The sequence below is a fragment of the Buteo buteo genome, chromosome 23 (genome assembly GCF_964188355.1).
Source record: "Buteo buteo chromosome 23, bButBut1.hap1.1, whole genome shotgun sequence".
In the NCBI taxonomy this organism is placed as follows: Eukaryota; Metazoa; Chordata; class Aves; order Accipitriformes; family Accipitridae; genus Buteo; species Buteo buteo.
Window position 1 is genome coordinate 20,999,865 of NC_134193.1, and position 14,053 is coordinate 21,013,917.

Below are 14,053 nucleotides of genomic sequence, written 5' to 3' on the forward strand. Positions count from 1 at the left end.
GGATTTGGTGAAGGCACTATAGCTCCACAGCCACACCGGTGTCCCCAAGGCAACTAAACGGTGTTCTCAGGAGTTAGATGGTCCTGGTTCCCAAGACATCGCGGTGCCTTGACCTCACTGGATGTTGTGCCTCTGACAGAGAGGACAGCAGAGGGAAATGATGAGGGACTTAATCACAAGAACCAATATTTAAGGATTTTACCAATTACCCAGTCAGGTGCAATGAACTGAAAGTTCACCTAATAGACTGTGTCTTCTTTTTCCATCTAGGCTTTTAGGAATAAAAGATGGTCTCCCCAAATGATAGCGAGTAGATGTCAACATAGGAAACCCCAGATAACCAGCCCAGGGCACAAACCCAGCCAAGGTCCTTATCTGCCAAGAAGGAATTGATACACACACTTCATTTGCTCGTTTAAACTGATATTTGGTGAGTGTGACAGCCAGAAGAGCCTTGCTAGTAAATATAATCAGGTCGATGATAACGTAAAGGATTTATCAGGAAAAGCTGGGATACTTCAGCAACAAGTATTCATTCCCTCGTGAGACACGTCTGCTGCTGCCTGGGCACAAGAGGACAGTGGCCCTTGGTCCCCGTGATCCCCTCTGAGCAGCTCTTCACTTCCACACCGCAGCCCCTCCCTCGTACTGGGCATTATAACTTTGGCATAAAACCAGCCTAAAGCTGGAGCGTGGGCCGCGACGCCCCTAGGGAAACGCAGCCCTTTCGCCTACGTGCATCTTAGTCCCCTGGCTTTGGGGTGGCTTCGGGGCTCAGCCAAACCGGCTCCTCTAAACCACCGCCTGCCCCGCACACCAGGGAGCACAGCCTCAGCCCATGCTAGGCACGACGGAGGGGCAGCATCCACCCTTTTCCCATGAAGGATACGACTGGGAACAACTCGGGGATCTCCAAGCATCCCCTGGGCCCAGGCAGCCTCTCACTACTCCATTCCCCAGGCGATGCTGCCCGCAGGGGCGTTCGCAGGGGACCCCAAACCGGGCCTGGAAGTGTCGCGGAAACTTTTCTTCCAGGCTCCGGGCACGGGAAGGGCGCTGGGAACGCGGGGCGAGGGTCCTGCCGGACCGAGCCCGGCTCCCCCCGCGGGGTCCCGGCGGCGGTGGAAGGGGCTGCTCCCCTCGGCCCGGGGGGGGGCTCCGCGGTCCCCCAGCCCCGCGGCTCCCCACGACGGCAACACAGGCGGCCCCCGGCCACCCCCCCCCCCCCGCCGGCGGGTACCTGCGGGCGCTGCCATCGTCGTAGACGAAGGAGCGGTTGGTGTAGCACTCGGTACAGACGGTCGCCCCGCCGGTCGCCCTGCCCTCCGCCGGCGCCGCCGGCTTGTAGATCCCCTGCAGGCTCCGCTCTTCGCCCGAGAAAGGCATCGGCGAAGCGGCGCGGGTGCCCGGAGAGGCGAGCCGGAGCAGAGCATGGGCTCCCCGCGCCGCCGAAGGCACCGGCCGGGGGCTGCCGGCCGCGGGCAGAGCCACCGCCGCCGCCGTCCCGCTCCCGCTCCCGGCCGCCCATCACGGCGCGCCCCGCCGCCGCCGCAGCAGCCCGCGGGCCGGCCGGGCGCTCCGCATCCCGGGGGACGTAAACGGCAACAGGTTACCGGAAAGTTACCGGGGCGGGGGGTGCGTGGGAGGGAAGGGAGGGAGCGAAGGACGGTCCCGCCCTACGCGCACCGGCGGAGCGCCGCCGCGGCGGCCCCGCTCGCCTCCTGCCGCTGCCCGCCGGGGCAGCCCATGGCGCGGAGCGGCGGGGCGGGAGCCGCCACCTCGCCGCTCCCTCCGCCGCCGCCGCCGGGGCCCGGCCGGGCTCCCGCCGCCGCCGCCGCCGCCGCCGCCGCACCACGGCGCCCCCTGCCGACCGTGCCGACACCTGCCGCCGCCGCCGCCCCCGCTCCGCCCCGGCGGCGCGCACCGGTCAGGGAGCGCGCCCCTGGCTCGGCGCCGGGGGGCGACCCCTGCGCCCCCGGCCTCTGCCCGCATACACCCCCCGGGGGGTTGGCGTTCTTTTTGTCCTCTTTTTTTTCTTTTTTCCTTTCCCCCCCCCTTTTTTCCCCCCTTTTTTCCCCCTTTTTTCCCTCCCCCCTTTTTTTCTTTTTTCCTTTTTCCCCTTTTTCCCTTTTCTCCCCCTTTTTTCTTCCTTTTTTCCTTTTTCCCCTTTTTCCCTTTTTTCTTTTCTTTCTTTTTTCCTTTTTTCCCTCTTTTTTCTTCCTTTTTTTCCTTTTTTCCCTTTTTTCCTTTTTCCCTTTTTTCTTTTTTCCCCCTTTTCCCCCTTTTTCCTCTTTTCCCCCTTTTTCCCCTTTTTTCCCCTTTTTTCCTTTTTCCCTTTTCCCCCCTTTTCCCTTTTTTCCTTTTTCCCCTTTTTTTTCCCTTTTTTCCCCCTTTTTAAAAATTATTTTAATCATTTTTTTGTTTTATTTTATTTTCTACTAGCCGTATAAATATTTGTGTTGAGCACCGCTGCGCCTTGGGGTCGTGCCGAAAGCAAACAGGCCGGCCGAGCCCCGGCCTGCTGGGGAATTCCTGTGCCGTGCTGTGCGGCCGGGCCGGAGAGCATTGATCTTCCAGGGGGGCCCTGCTGCAATAACACAGCCCCGCTGCGGGAACGGCCCCACCCCAGGGACAGCAGGGGCAGCCTGGAAACGAGCCGGCCACCCCTGCGAAAGGGTTAACGGGATGGAGTCCAAGGTGCCTTCTCTCCCCTCGCCTTTCAGCCCCATGGGTGCTATGGGCCAGGAGTCGGGAGGTGCCATCCATAATGATGTGGCCAAGCCCAAAGTGCCCCAAAGCTGCGTTCCCCCTCGGGGGGCTGGTTGCGAGCCGCTGCAAACAGAGCAGCCTCCTCGCGGGCTCCCACTGTGCACCCATGACCCACGCTGGCCCAGGGCCACGGGGGGACCGTGCTGGCCCCGTGGCAGCAGAGCCCCAGGGGAGCAGTTCTGCCCCAGCTCTGGCACGCTCCTCTCCTCTTTTGCATCTTTTCTTTATTTCTCTTCCAGAGACACCGCTGTTGCACGAGCACCAGGGAGTTCACCACGGTGCCGATCCCCGGGATCCCAGGGCTGCGCGGGTGAGCAGATATCCCCGACGAGAACCAGTTAGTACAAAGGAAACGCTCCCACAGAAACACACTGACCCGACAGCCCCCGCGCCTTGTCCAACGCTCCTCTGCCACCTCCGTCACCCAAAACACCAAATCCCGCTTCCATCAGACCCCAGGGGAGGGTGATGCCATCCGGGCCAGGACCTCGCTGCTTCCAGAACGGTGGTTTCTCACCGACAGCTCCAGGCAGCCCCCGGCCTCCCCTTGCCCCCAGGCTGCCCCCCCCCACCCCGACACTGCCCAGCCGCTGTTCCCGGGGGTCCCGGCCCTCGCGCGATGCATCGGCACACGGTGCCCGTTTGCTATGGCAGCCTCCAGCTCCAGAGGAAAATGCCCGCTCAGATGTGCTGGGCTTTACGCTTCTCGCTAGGACCGGAGACTTTGTTTCTCCCGCAGCATCTCTTCCTCCTCCTCTCTCTCCATATGGACTCTCCTACACTAGGAGTCATTTGAGAGAAAAGCAATTAATACTCCCCGTGCCATCCACCCGTGTGATGCTTCCCGACCCATCATGCTTTCAAGTAGGAAAGTTGTTCTTCATTCACTAATTGCCTCACATTATCGGGTGCAAAATGTTAACGTGCAGCTCTGCGAGGAGAGGGGTGGGTGGCACAGCAGCGTATTGACATGCTAGGTGATAACACAGGCGTGGAGGAGGAATTATTTAAAACAGTTACGGGGAGGGAGGGGGGGATGGTGAGAAAAGAGAAATGAAAAATGAAAGAGCCAGAAGAAGAGAATGTCCCCACCCAAATGCTGCAGCTCGACCAGCAAGGTCAGCCCGGTCCCATCCGCTCTCTCCAGGAGCAGCCACCAGGGCCGGGCCGGCCGTGGAGCTGTGCCTGGAAGGGCACTGGTGCCTTCCCAGTCCCGCTGCCGCAGAGCAGGGGCGATGCCCAGGCAGAGACCCGACCGCTGGGCACAGGGACAAGCTGCCCCGGTGATGGCGCTTGGTGGAATCCTACCTGAGAAAAGAGAGCGCTTGTCCTGGGGACTGCTCCCAGCTCCAGCACGGCTCAGTCCCGCTGCTCTGCAGAACTTGCAGCCTTTGCTTCCCCTCCCGCTGAACGGGTACAAGACGATCCTGCGTAACAAACCACTTTACAACCTGTAGTTAACAGAATAAAAAGCAAAATACTTTCCTTCCTTCCCCATTGGTTGTTCTTTTCTTGCCCTGCTATTATTTAACTGCAGAATGTATTTCAGGGCATAGTGTGTGTTGTAAAACAGAACGAGCAGGGGATGGGGGTTTATTTACGCTCTGACATTGACCATCGTGGGAGCAGGGTCAGCCTCCCAGGCTGAGCTTTCTTGTTCTTCCTCTGCCGTTTGGCAGAACACCATCTGATTTTGTCCTAAACTCAAGGTAGGAGCCCAGACGGTCGGATGTCAGGGGACAAATGGCTGTGCCGGAGCCCAGAGGGGCTGATCCGATCCTCTCGTCCCTTGCCCGGCACATGGAGGCGGTGGCATCGCACCCCTAGCCAGCCCCGGGACCGTCTGACTTTCAGGGATGCATTTGAGGATGCTGAGATCTCCACATCTCCCTCCCTTGGCACTTCTTTCCCTTCGCTTCCCCACACGCCGCCTCACTCGTTAGTCAGCCGCACCCCCTCCTCCTAACGAGGATTTGTCTGACTGCAGTCTCCAGCCACGGCAAAGCCTGCCTCTTCCCACTAAATCAAGAGTCTGCTTTTATGCTGCGTTTTCTCCCCATTAAAATATACTGCAACACAAAACACCTCTTCCTTTTCTTCATGAAAAGCTGAGCGCTCGCTGTCCTCCCCAAGGCGTTTTCTCCGGCCTTTGGGTAATTTGCAGGGGGGTTCTCTTCACACTCCCCCCTTTCCACCTGCTCATCTGAGCACCGACCAGAGATGCTGCCCTTCCCCTCTACTCTTGCAAGATCAATAGCGGTAAAATCCACTTCTCTTTGGAACCTCTTTTTAGGTGTTTTGGGTCACAGCCAGCACTACCCTGTGATAAAGACTTTTTCTTCCCAGCTGCCGTGATTTAACATATTTTTTAATCATCGCAGGCGCTTGGCCCCTCAGCACCAGAGATGCCCTGGGGGCCGGGCAGGGTGCTGTGGGTACCTGCCAAGGGGGGAAGGCAGGGCAGCGCTCTCAGCGAAGACACCGTTCAGCAGCTCGAGGACATGGGTCTGGCTGAGCCCGTCCTCCCTGCCTTCAGCTGCAGCGCTCCCCAAAACCCCATCGATGCTCCAAGTCCTCGTTTCCCCACAGTCGTCTTATTAACAAAAAATAACATTAACCAGAATTTCACGTACCTACTGCGCCGCCGTCCCTCCTCCTCTCAACTCCCTCAGCCCCCGCAGCTCTGCTGGGGAGCCCCTTGAGCATCCCGGCATTCCCTGCCGCATCCCGGAGCAAGAGAGCACAGGTCCCAAGGGCTGTGTCCCGCCTGGGAATGGGCACATCCAGGGATGCCGAGTGCCATTTGCAGGGTTGTATGCTCTGTGTGCGTGCACCGGAGTTCTCCACAGCAGAGCCAGGCTCCGGGAGCAGTGGGGGCTTGTGCGGGGCTCCTGGGAAAGGCAAACCCCCAGTCTGCGACCCCCCAAGGGCCGAGCGCGTGGGAAGGCATGGCTGCCCCCAACAGATTGCAGCCCCTGGCTGCCCAAGCAGGGACCTGGCACGGGGCAGTGGAGACTCAACTCTGCTGGTTCTGCGTCTGGGAGAGCAATAAATAAATCTGTGGGAGGCAACGGTGGGATGAGTCAGAGGCGAGAGGGAGAGAAAGTCATCCTCGGAGGAACACATTACCCAAGTCCAGCATGCCACCGTGCTCCAGAGCCAAGTGAGGATTCGTGTCGGAGGCTGTCCTCATCCTGCTCGAGCTCCCCGATAACCCCCTGCCAGGAGGACGACGGGGGACAGCCCTGCCGGTGGGAGCCTCGGCCACAGCTGGGGGGCTGCAGCCCCCTCCCCATCCCGGGGACCCCCAGGTCCATGCAGCTGGAGCACGGCTGGATCCATCCAGCACTGTGGGACCCAGAGAGGGTGGGCTGGGGCATTGCACGAGCCCCAGGACCTGCACACAACTCCCGTTGCCTTCCACAAGCTTGGGCAAGCTTTCTATTTTTGGGTACATCACACATACACACACCTGCAGCCCCATCAACCCCAGGGCAAGGAGCTCCCCAGCAGAAATACCGCAGCTTGCTGCCGAGCATCGCTGCAGCTACAGGCCGTGGAGTGAGGCACAGCAATGCCTGATCTGCTCCCAATTGCAAATATCGCCAAAGCATGGACTGAATTTAATCAAAGCGGAGCTCGATTCAAGACTCAAACGCTTTGGATGTTCTGCGTGTCAAATGAGTTTCACGTGAAAGCTAGATTTGCCAGGCACAAATACAGCCTGCATCTAACTTCAGGGAATGAAAGGGTAAGGCAAAGTAACGTGCACGGCACACTGAAAATTAGTAATAAGGGGAAAACTTCTGGTCTGCTGCAAAATAGGCAACTTTTCTGCCAAGTTGACATCTTGGCAGGGAGACCACCTCTCAGAAACCAGCTCGGCCCAAAGGCTGGAGCCCTGTGGCTTCACAACTCGACATTTTTCACAAGCTCGTGCTCTCTCCATTCAGCTTATATTTAGCTCGGTATTTCTGAGGCTGAATGCAGCACTTACAGAACGTACAGAGGGTTTAAGCTGTCTTTATCAAGGAATATAGTGGTAGTTAGTTGTCAAAGCTGTCATTAAACTCAAGAAGTAATAATCAAACACACCCATACAAAAAGATAGAGCTCTGTAACTCCAAGACTGATGTATGCAAAGCAAAAATGAATGCTAGGAACTTGGCTATAAAAACATGTTTTTAACCTAGTCAACTGAGCCATTAAATAGGAAGGAAAGACACCCTCATTTGTGTACCAGGAGTGGCTAATCTGTTTGTCTAGTGTGTTAGCACTCCAGTTTCTTGGCTTCTTTTTAAGTTTTCTACTTATGTTTAACACCCAAAGGGATGTTAAATATCAAAAAATAAATGAAATGCATACTGTGTAACTCTTATAAAGCCTTCTCTTCCATCATCTCCCAAGCCTCATGGAGAACTTAAGGTGAAGAATTGCCTGCAAGAGCTGAATCATATCTTTAAGCAAAAACATTGCTATTAGGTGACTAAGACCAGAACAATTGTCTCCCTTTATTTATTGCAACTGATGCTGTTATTAAAAACCAGACAAGTCCCTCCCCAGCCCCTCGCACTATCGGGTCTGCGTGCGCCGGTGAAACACTGCAAGAGGCAGGCTGTAAATAGAGGGGACCCTCTGGGGAGGGTCCAAAACACTTTGGACACGTGGAAGTGCTTTGTGCTCCCAGGAGCATCCCAGCTGGGGACCGGTGGGGCTGCCAGAGGATGCTCTGTGACAGGGGCCATCTCTGACCCTTGAAATACGACAAGCGGCTGCACGAGGGCACGGGAAATGCCTTGTGGAAAGAGGCCGTTGTGCGAGAAAAAAACACCTTTCTACAGGCAGGCTACCCAGACAGGATCTGGCACGTCTCTGGAGCAGGAGCAGTCAAGTGAAGATTTGAAAGCCCGCCTGCAGGAATCAAGCCGGCTTTTGGGAAGAGCCTGGGAGCGGGGGGACCGTGGTACGGACAGGGAGGGGTGTCCACCCTGCAGGGAAGGACAGCACGTGGCATGGAGCGACTGCACGGACACCTGGGACAGGCAGAGCTCAAGATTTTATATTTGAGCAAATTTATATTGGAAAAAAACCATTTTCACTGGTTTTCCCCAATAAATCCCATCCACCCGCCCTCGCCTGCACCATCGCCTGAGAATGGTGCGTCATCCGAAGCCTTCGCATTTTCATGAAGCGGAGTCGAGCAGAACTGAAACAAGCCGGGCTCTGCTCCCCCCTTCCAAATGTTCACAGCGTTGGGAGGGAAGCCAGGAGACTTTAAGAGACATTTTAAGAAGCTGTGGGTATGGCTGCTCCCCTGCAGCACATTGCACCACGGCTGCCCACCCCGCAGTGCCAGCCCCGGGCTCGTCCTGCTCCACAGCATCTCCCACCACCCTGCAGGTATCTCTGCTTTTATCTCTGGATATCACAGGAGTTCAGGGCCCTGTCTTCTCCAAAAAATTGAATCCAAACTCCAAACATCCTTCAGTTGAAACACTCACTGTTCATATGGTAGGTCAAGTTGTCTACGGCATTATTGGTACATCCCTGCTCCCATAATGAGGTTTGCTTGGACATAAAATTTAATGAAAACATCTTAAATAAAGCAAATTATAGCCCCGTTGCTCAGGAAAACCCACTTTCCTGGTTGCTCCCTAATTTACACCCACAAGATTTTTCAGCGTTTAAGTGAAGCTGTAGGAACAGCACTCCTTTCCCCAGACTGACCTGACTTCAGCCACTCCAGGGTCCTGAATTCACTCTTCTTCTGGAAACTCTCAGATCTCACTGGGAGTGAGAGTTTTTCCCTGACTGTGTTTGACTTTACCCATCTGAAAAGTGAGATAAGGTCATACATAAGCTGCTGTGCGCTACGTTTGCCTGAAGCCTGCATTTTAAAGGCGATGCAGGGATCATCCCCGAGCAAACTCCCTGGAGCCGAGGGGGTTTGTGGCACTCCCAGATCAGTTATTTTACCCTTCAGCAGTCTTTTCATTTCTGCTCCTCAGCTTTCTCCCAGTGGGACTCAGCCAGGCTCTTCGGATAAACAAAACCCTATGTCCAAGAGCTGCCCGCGCCCCGGCTGTGGTTGGATGGTGTCAATCGTATATACGCGATATCGGCAACCGTTTGAAGTTCCTGCTGCCACCACAAAGCAGTGCTAACGAAATGACTTCAGAAGTACTGCAGGCATCACGCTGTGCATAATTGCAACAGGGATGATACACATGTGGGTTTTATTATTATTCTAAAAACGCACAATAGGGAAAGCCAATATTTTTAATGGAAGTGGTTTCAAATGCTAGTATTTATTTGCTTATTAAATGGTTTAGCTGGAGACGGAGCATCTTCAAAGGAGGAATTTTTTTCCCAGAATGGGTATCTGGGGCTATAGTGCTGTATTATTGTACATGAAAAATATTTCCTTATTAGCTTTTTATTTCAGAGAACACATTTAATTGACACTTCCCGTGCTGACAGCTTGCCAAGCTTCAAAGTACAACTTCTGCAGGATTACAATGATTGTGAGGCTGGTCCAGATGAAGCTGTAGCCCAGCTGACACACAAGCTCTGTGAAAGGAGTTTTTTCCCATTTTGGGGGAGCCTAAAGCCAAGATCCACATTGGGACTTGCATACTGTGTGTGTCTGGGCCATCTTTCAGAGGGGCATGATGCACTTCCAGGCTGCGACCACATTTTAGGACCTGGTTTCTTCTGTAATTCCAGCTGCTTCCTACATCAGTACAGGTTTCCCAACATGCATGGGAAGGATCTCCCCGTGCTGCCACAGACCCGGGGGGAGGCACTGGGAGAGCTGAGGGGCTCAGCCAGAGCTGGGGGATTAACCCTTGGCCACCCCAAGGCAGAAATCAAAGCTCTTCTCCACCTCCCTGGGACATTTGGCTGATACAGGCTGCCCTAAGTATGCTCAGGCAGGATTGCAATGGTCAGAGCATCACTCCCTTGCAAGGCACACAGCTAAGGCAAACCAGAGCAACGCTGCATTCTCCTTGCACCCTTTCACTGAAGGATGCAGTAACAGAAATGCACCCTTACCTATGAGAAATCTTTTCAAAATTAAAAAAAAGCCACAATCTCTCTGCTCTCACATGGAGGCTGGAGTTCCCACACTTGTGCTGATGAAGGCTGACACCTCCCGCCACTATTTTCCCATCAAACAGCATCGTCGTCATCCTGCGCCCTCTCCACCTGCCCTCCCCGGGGGCTGCTGGGGACCCGCAAGCCCCTCTCCCCCCTCAGCGCTCTGCGGCCCCACGGCTCGCAGAGCTGCTGCCAAACCCAACTCTCTCCCCCGCTGACACCTCCATCCTGTTCGTGGTGTCTTTGGCACTTCCCCTTCCAGCATTTCCAGTCCCCTGCGGCTCCCCAGCCCAGTCAGCTCCAGCGCAGCCCGGGGCTGTGCCAACATTAACACACGGAGGCTCCGGCGCAGCCGAGGCCACCGCCGAAGGCAGGAGCCTGTCCAAGGGTAGATCATCGCAGCTCTTCACCAGGACGTGCAACCACCACAAAAGCATAAATACGTACAGTCATTTAAAGCCACAGGGTGACACTGTGCGGGGAGAAAGAAAAGAACCATCCAACACAGCTCGTTACAGTTCACAGCCTCCCTTCAGGAAATGGATGCTGGAGGGGAAGAGGTGGGGGGGACACGCCAAAACACCCCCACCCTCCTGGCCAAGAGCCTCTGGCTGAGCACCGTCAGCTCCCCCTGCACAGCCCCTTCTTCGCACCTTGCTCCCAGGGTCCCACTGAAAACACGCCTGCTATTAAACGATGCCCTGCGCTTCCTTGGCTCCAGGAGCAATCAAGAGAGCAGAACAAAGTGCCTTGCCCGGAGCCGCGTCACAGCTCCCGCAGCTGCGACCCCAGCACAGGGAAAGCCACTTTGTACCCTTCTCCCTGCTCAGTCCGCTCCCCACGTGCTAGCAACGGCCTGGCCCAGCAGTGCCCGCAGCCTTAGGGTGTCCTCCACCTCCGTGGGGACTCCACACAAGGCAAACCTACAAGTTCACGCACCAAACCTTCATCTCGGGAGATGCAGAGTGCTCAGCGCAGGAGCCAACTGCCCTGGATGGGGGAACTGACACCAAAATGGCACAGCTGTAAAAAAACAAACTGGCAGACGTAGCGCAGCTTCACAACGGTACCAGAGGACCCCTTTTACCAAGTGAGCCCTAGTAGTTGCTTCGCTTCTTTATTTCTCAGAGGCCCAACCCCAAGCGTCAGGAATTAATAAAGGGAAAGGCTATAGTTTTGCTTGCTTTGTGTTTATGCAGCTGCAACACGATCGTCCCCTGGGATCATCTTTCCTCCCCACAGACAGGTGAGGTGGAAGCCAACATCTCTGGGTACTGGGCAGTAACTGGATCCCGCAGACCCAGATACAGACGCTGCCCTGTAAGCCTCTGCCAGGGAGAAACTGCCCCCGACGTTAAGACAGACCCTGCTGCAGGGACAACTCCCACCACCATGCAGGTAAGTGCTTCGGCTCGTAGCTCAGCCGCAGCGCGGAGGCTAGCACGAGGCTGTTCCCTCTGGGACAGCAGGGATCAGAGCTTTCCCGTTGGCTTCTTACCCTGCCAGCTTTCACAAGGCGTTGTCAGGCCAAGTACCAAAGGCTCTGTTAACATTACAGGTCCTCGTTAGCTTTTCAGGCCTTCAGTAACAGGTTAAAAACAGTCAGAAAACATTAATAGTGAGTTATTCTTCAGTATTTCCACATGTGGATGCACAGAAAGAAGCCTTCTAAACTACAGCACGGTAATGTCCTTCTCGGCTTCAGATCTTGCTGTGCCACAAGTAGGGCTGCTCAGGTTTCTAGGAGGAAGAGAGCCTTACACTAACAATAAATACAAAGACCACAGCCTAAAAGTCATGATTGTTTTGCATAAATATATTATAAAATGAAGGAAAGCCTTTCTGTTCTGGTAGCAAGAGAATTCAGTGTCCATGTCTTCTATTCCCCAGCTGACACTCTGCAGGCTCCGGACTCACCAGTGGTGCTTCATTCTCTTTAATGTCTTGCTTTTCCATGTGCTGCTTTTTGGAGCAGATTTACTGGAGGAATACTTCCTGCGGTCATTACCTCTTTCTTACACTGACGCAAAGACTCTTGAAATCAGGGAGAGGGCCAGGAAGCTAGATATGGATCCTCTAAAGGCCAATCTCTCTTACACTGTCAGCAGTGCAGCAATATGCTCCGACCAAGAGATATTTTTGCTCGTTCTTGTCTTCAGTAGCCCAGAAAACAGGACAAGGCGCAACGTGATCAGGCAGACATGGGGCAACAAGACAGACGCCAGAGGTTATGCTGTCCTTACTCTGTTTGCTTTAGGAAAGCCAGCTTCAGTAGCCACCCAGCTGGAAATCAATGAAGAGTCTCAAAAGCACAGAGACATTATTGAAGGCAGTTTCATTGATTCTCCCGAGATGCAGACACAGAAGATGTTGATGAGCGTGGAGTGGACAGTGACTTTCTGTCCCCAGGCAAGGTATATTCTTAAAACAGATGAAGACGTGTTTGTCGGTATTCCAAGTCTGGCTGAATACCTGATTAGCTTAACACAACTAGAGGACATTTACATTGGAAGGGTCGTTCATCAAGGAGTGCCCTGCAGAGACCCTGAAAGCCCTGGCTTTGTTCCCATCCATCAATACTCAGAAGAGTTTTACCCAGATTACTGTGATGGGAGCACTTTTGTCATGTCCCAGGACGTCGCTCGCAAGGTGTATGTGGCTGCCAAGGAGGTGCCAGTTTCAGTGCCCCCCGATATTTTTGTTGGAATCTGTGCTAAAAAAGCTGGCATCACTCCCATTCACAGCTCTCGATTTTCTGGGGAGAAGCACATCAGCTACAATCGATGCTGCTACAAATTCATTTTCACCTCTTCCAACATGAAAGAGGATGAGTTATTTAAAGACTGGAAGGAAACAAGCGATGGGAAAGATTGCTCATTACTGGAAACTTACTACGGTCTGGTGTCCTGCAAGGTTTTGACCTATATTGATAAATTCAAACAGTTTAACTTAGATAGAATAAAAAATGAGGTTCTTCATTTTGTCAATTAAGATTTAACTTTTGCAAAGAAAGCCTGAATCTTCTTTTACCAGTTGTTTTATCCTGTTAACATTTAGTAATAACGATCTCCTCTCAAAGTTAGCTCTCTTCCCTTCAACAGCAAATGAATTCTCAATGCTATAGTGTGTTACAGCAGCAAGAGAACTGGATGCACTCTAGCTACCAAAGTACCTACAAGTACACACATAAAAGTTAAAAAAAAAAAAAAAAAAAAAAGAGTATTCCAAGGAACTTTGTTTGTATCCAGTGTTTTCCAGACCTTTGAAATCCTCTACCTTATGCCAAAACTCCTTCTGCATTTATCTGTGAGGCATGACCTACTTCCAAAGTATTTTGTAACAAAGGAAAATAAATCTTTCCATCCATAAAAGGGAGCTACTTCTGAGCAGCCTGTGTTACAGTACCAGTGAAACCACAGAACGACTTAGAGTGGGAACAGGCATTGAACCATCATGGGAATTGCTTAGGTAAACAGCCTGGGAAGATTCTAGGCAAGAAATCTAACTTACCTGTTAAAGAATCTTATATTTCTATTGGTCATGGCATCGGAGAAACTCTGACACAAGCAGCTCAACGCTGTAACATTATGCTGGAGAACAGCATCAACAGTGAAGTCAGAACAAATTCACCAGCATGCTGGTAACACCAACCTTATTCAAAAATGTAAAAATTCCCCAAATTAGGAACCAGTCACAGAGCACAAACCCCACCCATGCCTACATCCTCCAAACTAGCTCTTCCGAATCAGCTCTTTCAGCAGTAGAGAAACTAGCTGGACAGATTTGTTCTACAATTGTGACAGGCACACATGGGAAGAGACACACATGTACCTTTCAGGGCCCCATCTACTCTTCCCCCTGGGATCAAAGGAATTGGAGGTGTGCTCTGAAGGATCCACAATTCTTAAGTACCAAGTTATGCTGCTTGTTAACCAGGGTCAAATGATGTGGTTTGGTTTTGGGGTTTTGGTTTTTTTAAACCAAGTTCATGAAGTTTAGCATGTTACCTCAATTCTCATTCTCCATCATTCCCTTTCTGTTTTTTTCCTCAATTATCTCCACCTGTTGCTTTACAGGGTGGAGGACAGGGATAACACACTTAAATTTTTCCACTGTATGCAAGATACACCAGTAGCAACACGTAAACCATATGGCAATACACACGATGGGTTAGGGAACTACA

The 14,053-nt window shown here is 53.3% G+C and overlaps 1 protein-coding gene across 1 annotated transcript; it reads left to right on the plus strand.

The window, feature by feature from the left end:
• The first annotated feature begins 11,063 nt into the window (after nucleotides 1-11,063).
• B3GALT9 (beta-1,3-galactosyltransferase 9) lies at nucleotides 11,064-13,087 on the plus strand. Its single transcript, XM_075055024.1, is given in 3 exon segments — nucleotides 11,064-11,105; nucleotides 11,107-11,268; nucleotides 11,761-13,087. Coding segments are annotated over 3 exon segments (1,305 nt in total). The 3' UTR covers nucleotides 12,862-13,087.
• The last annotated feature ends 966 nt before the right edge of the window (nucleotides 13,088-14,053 follow it).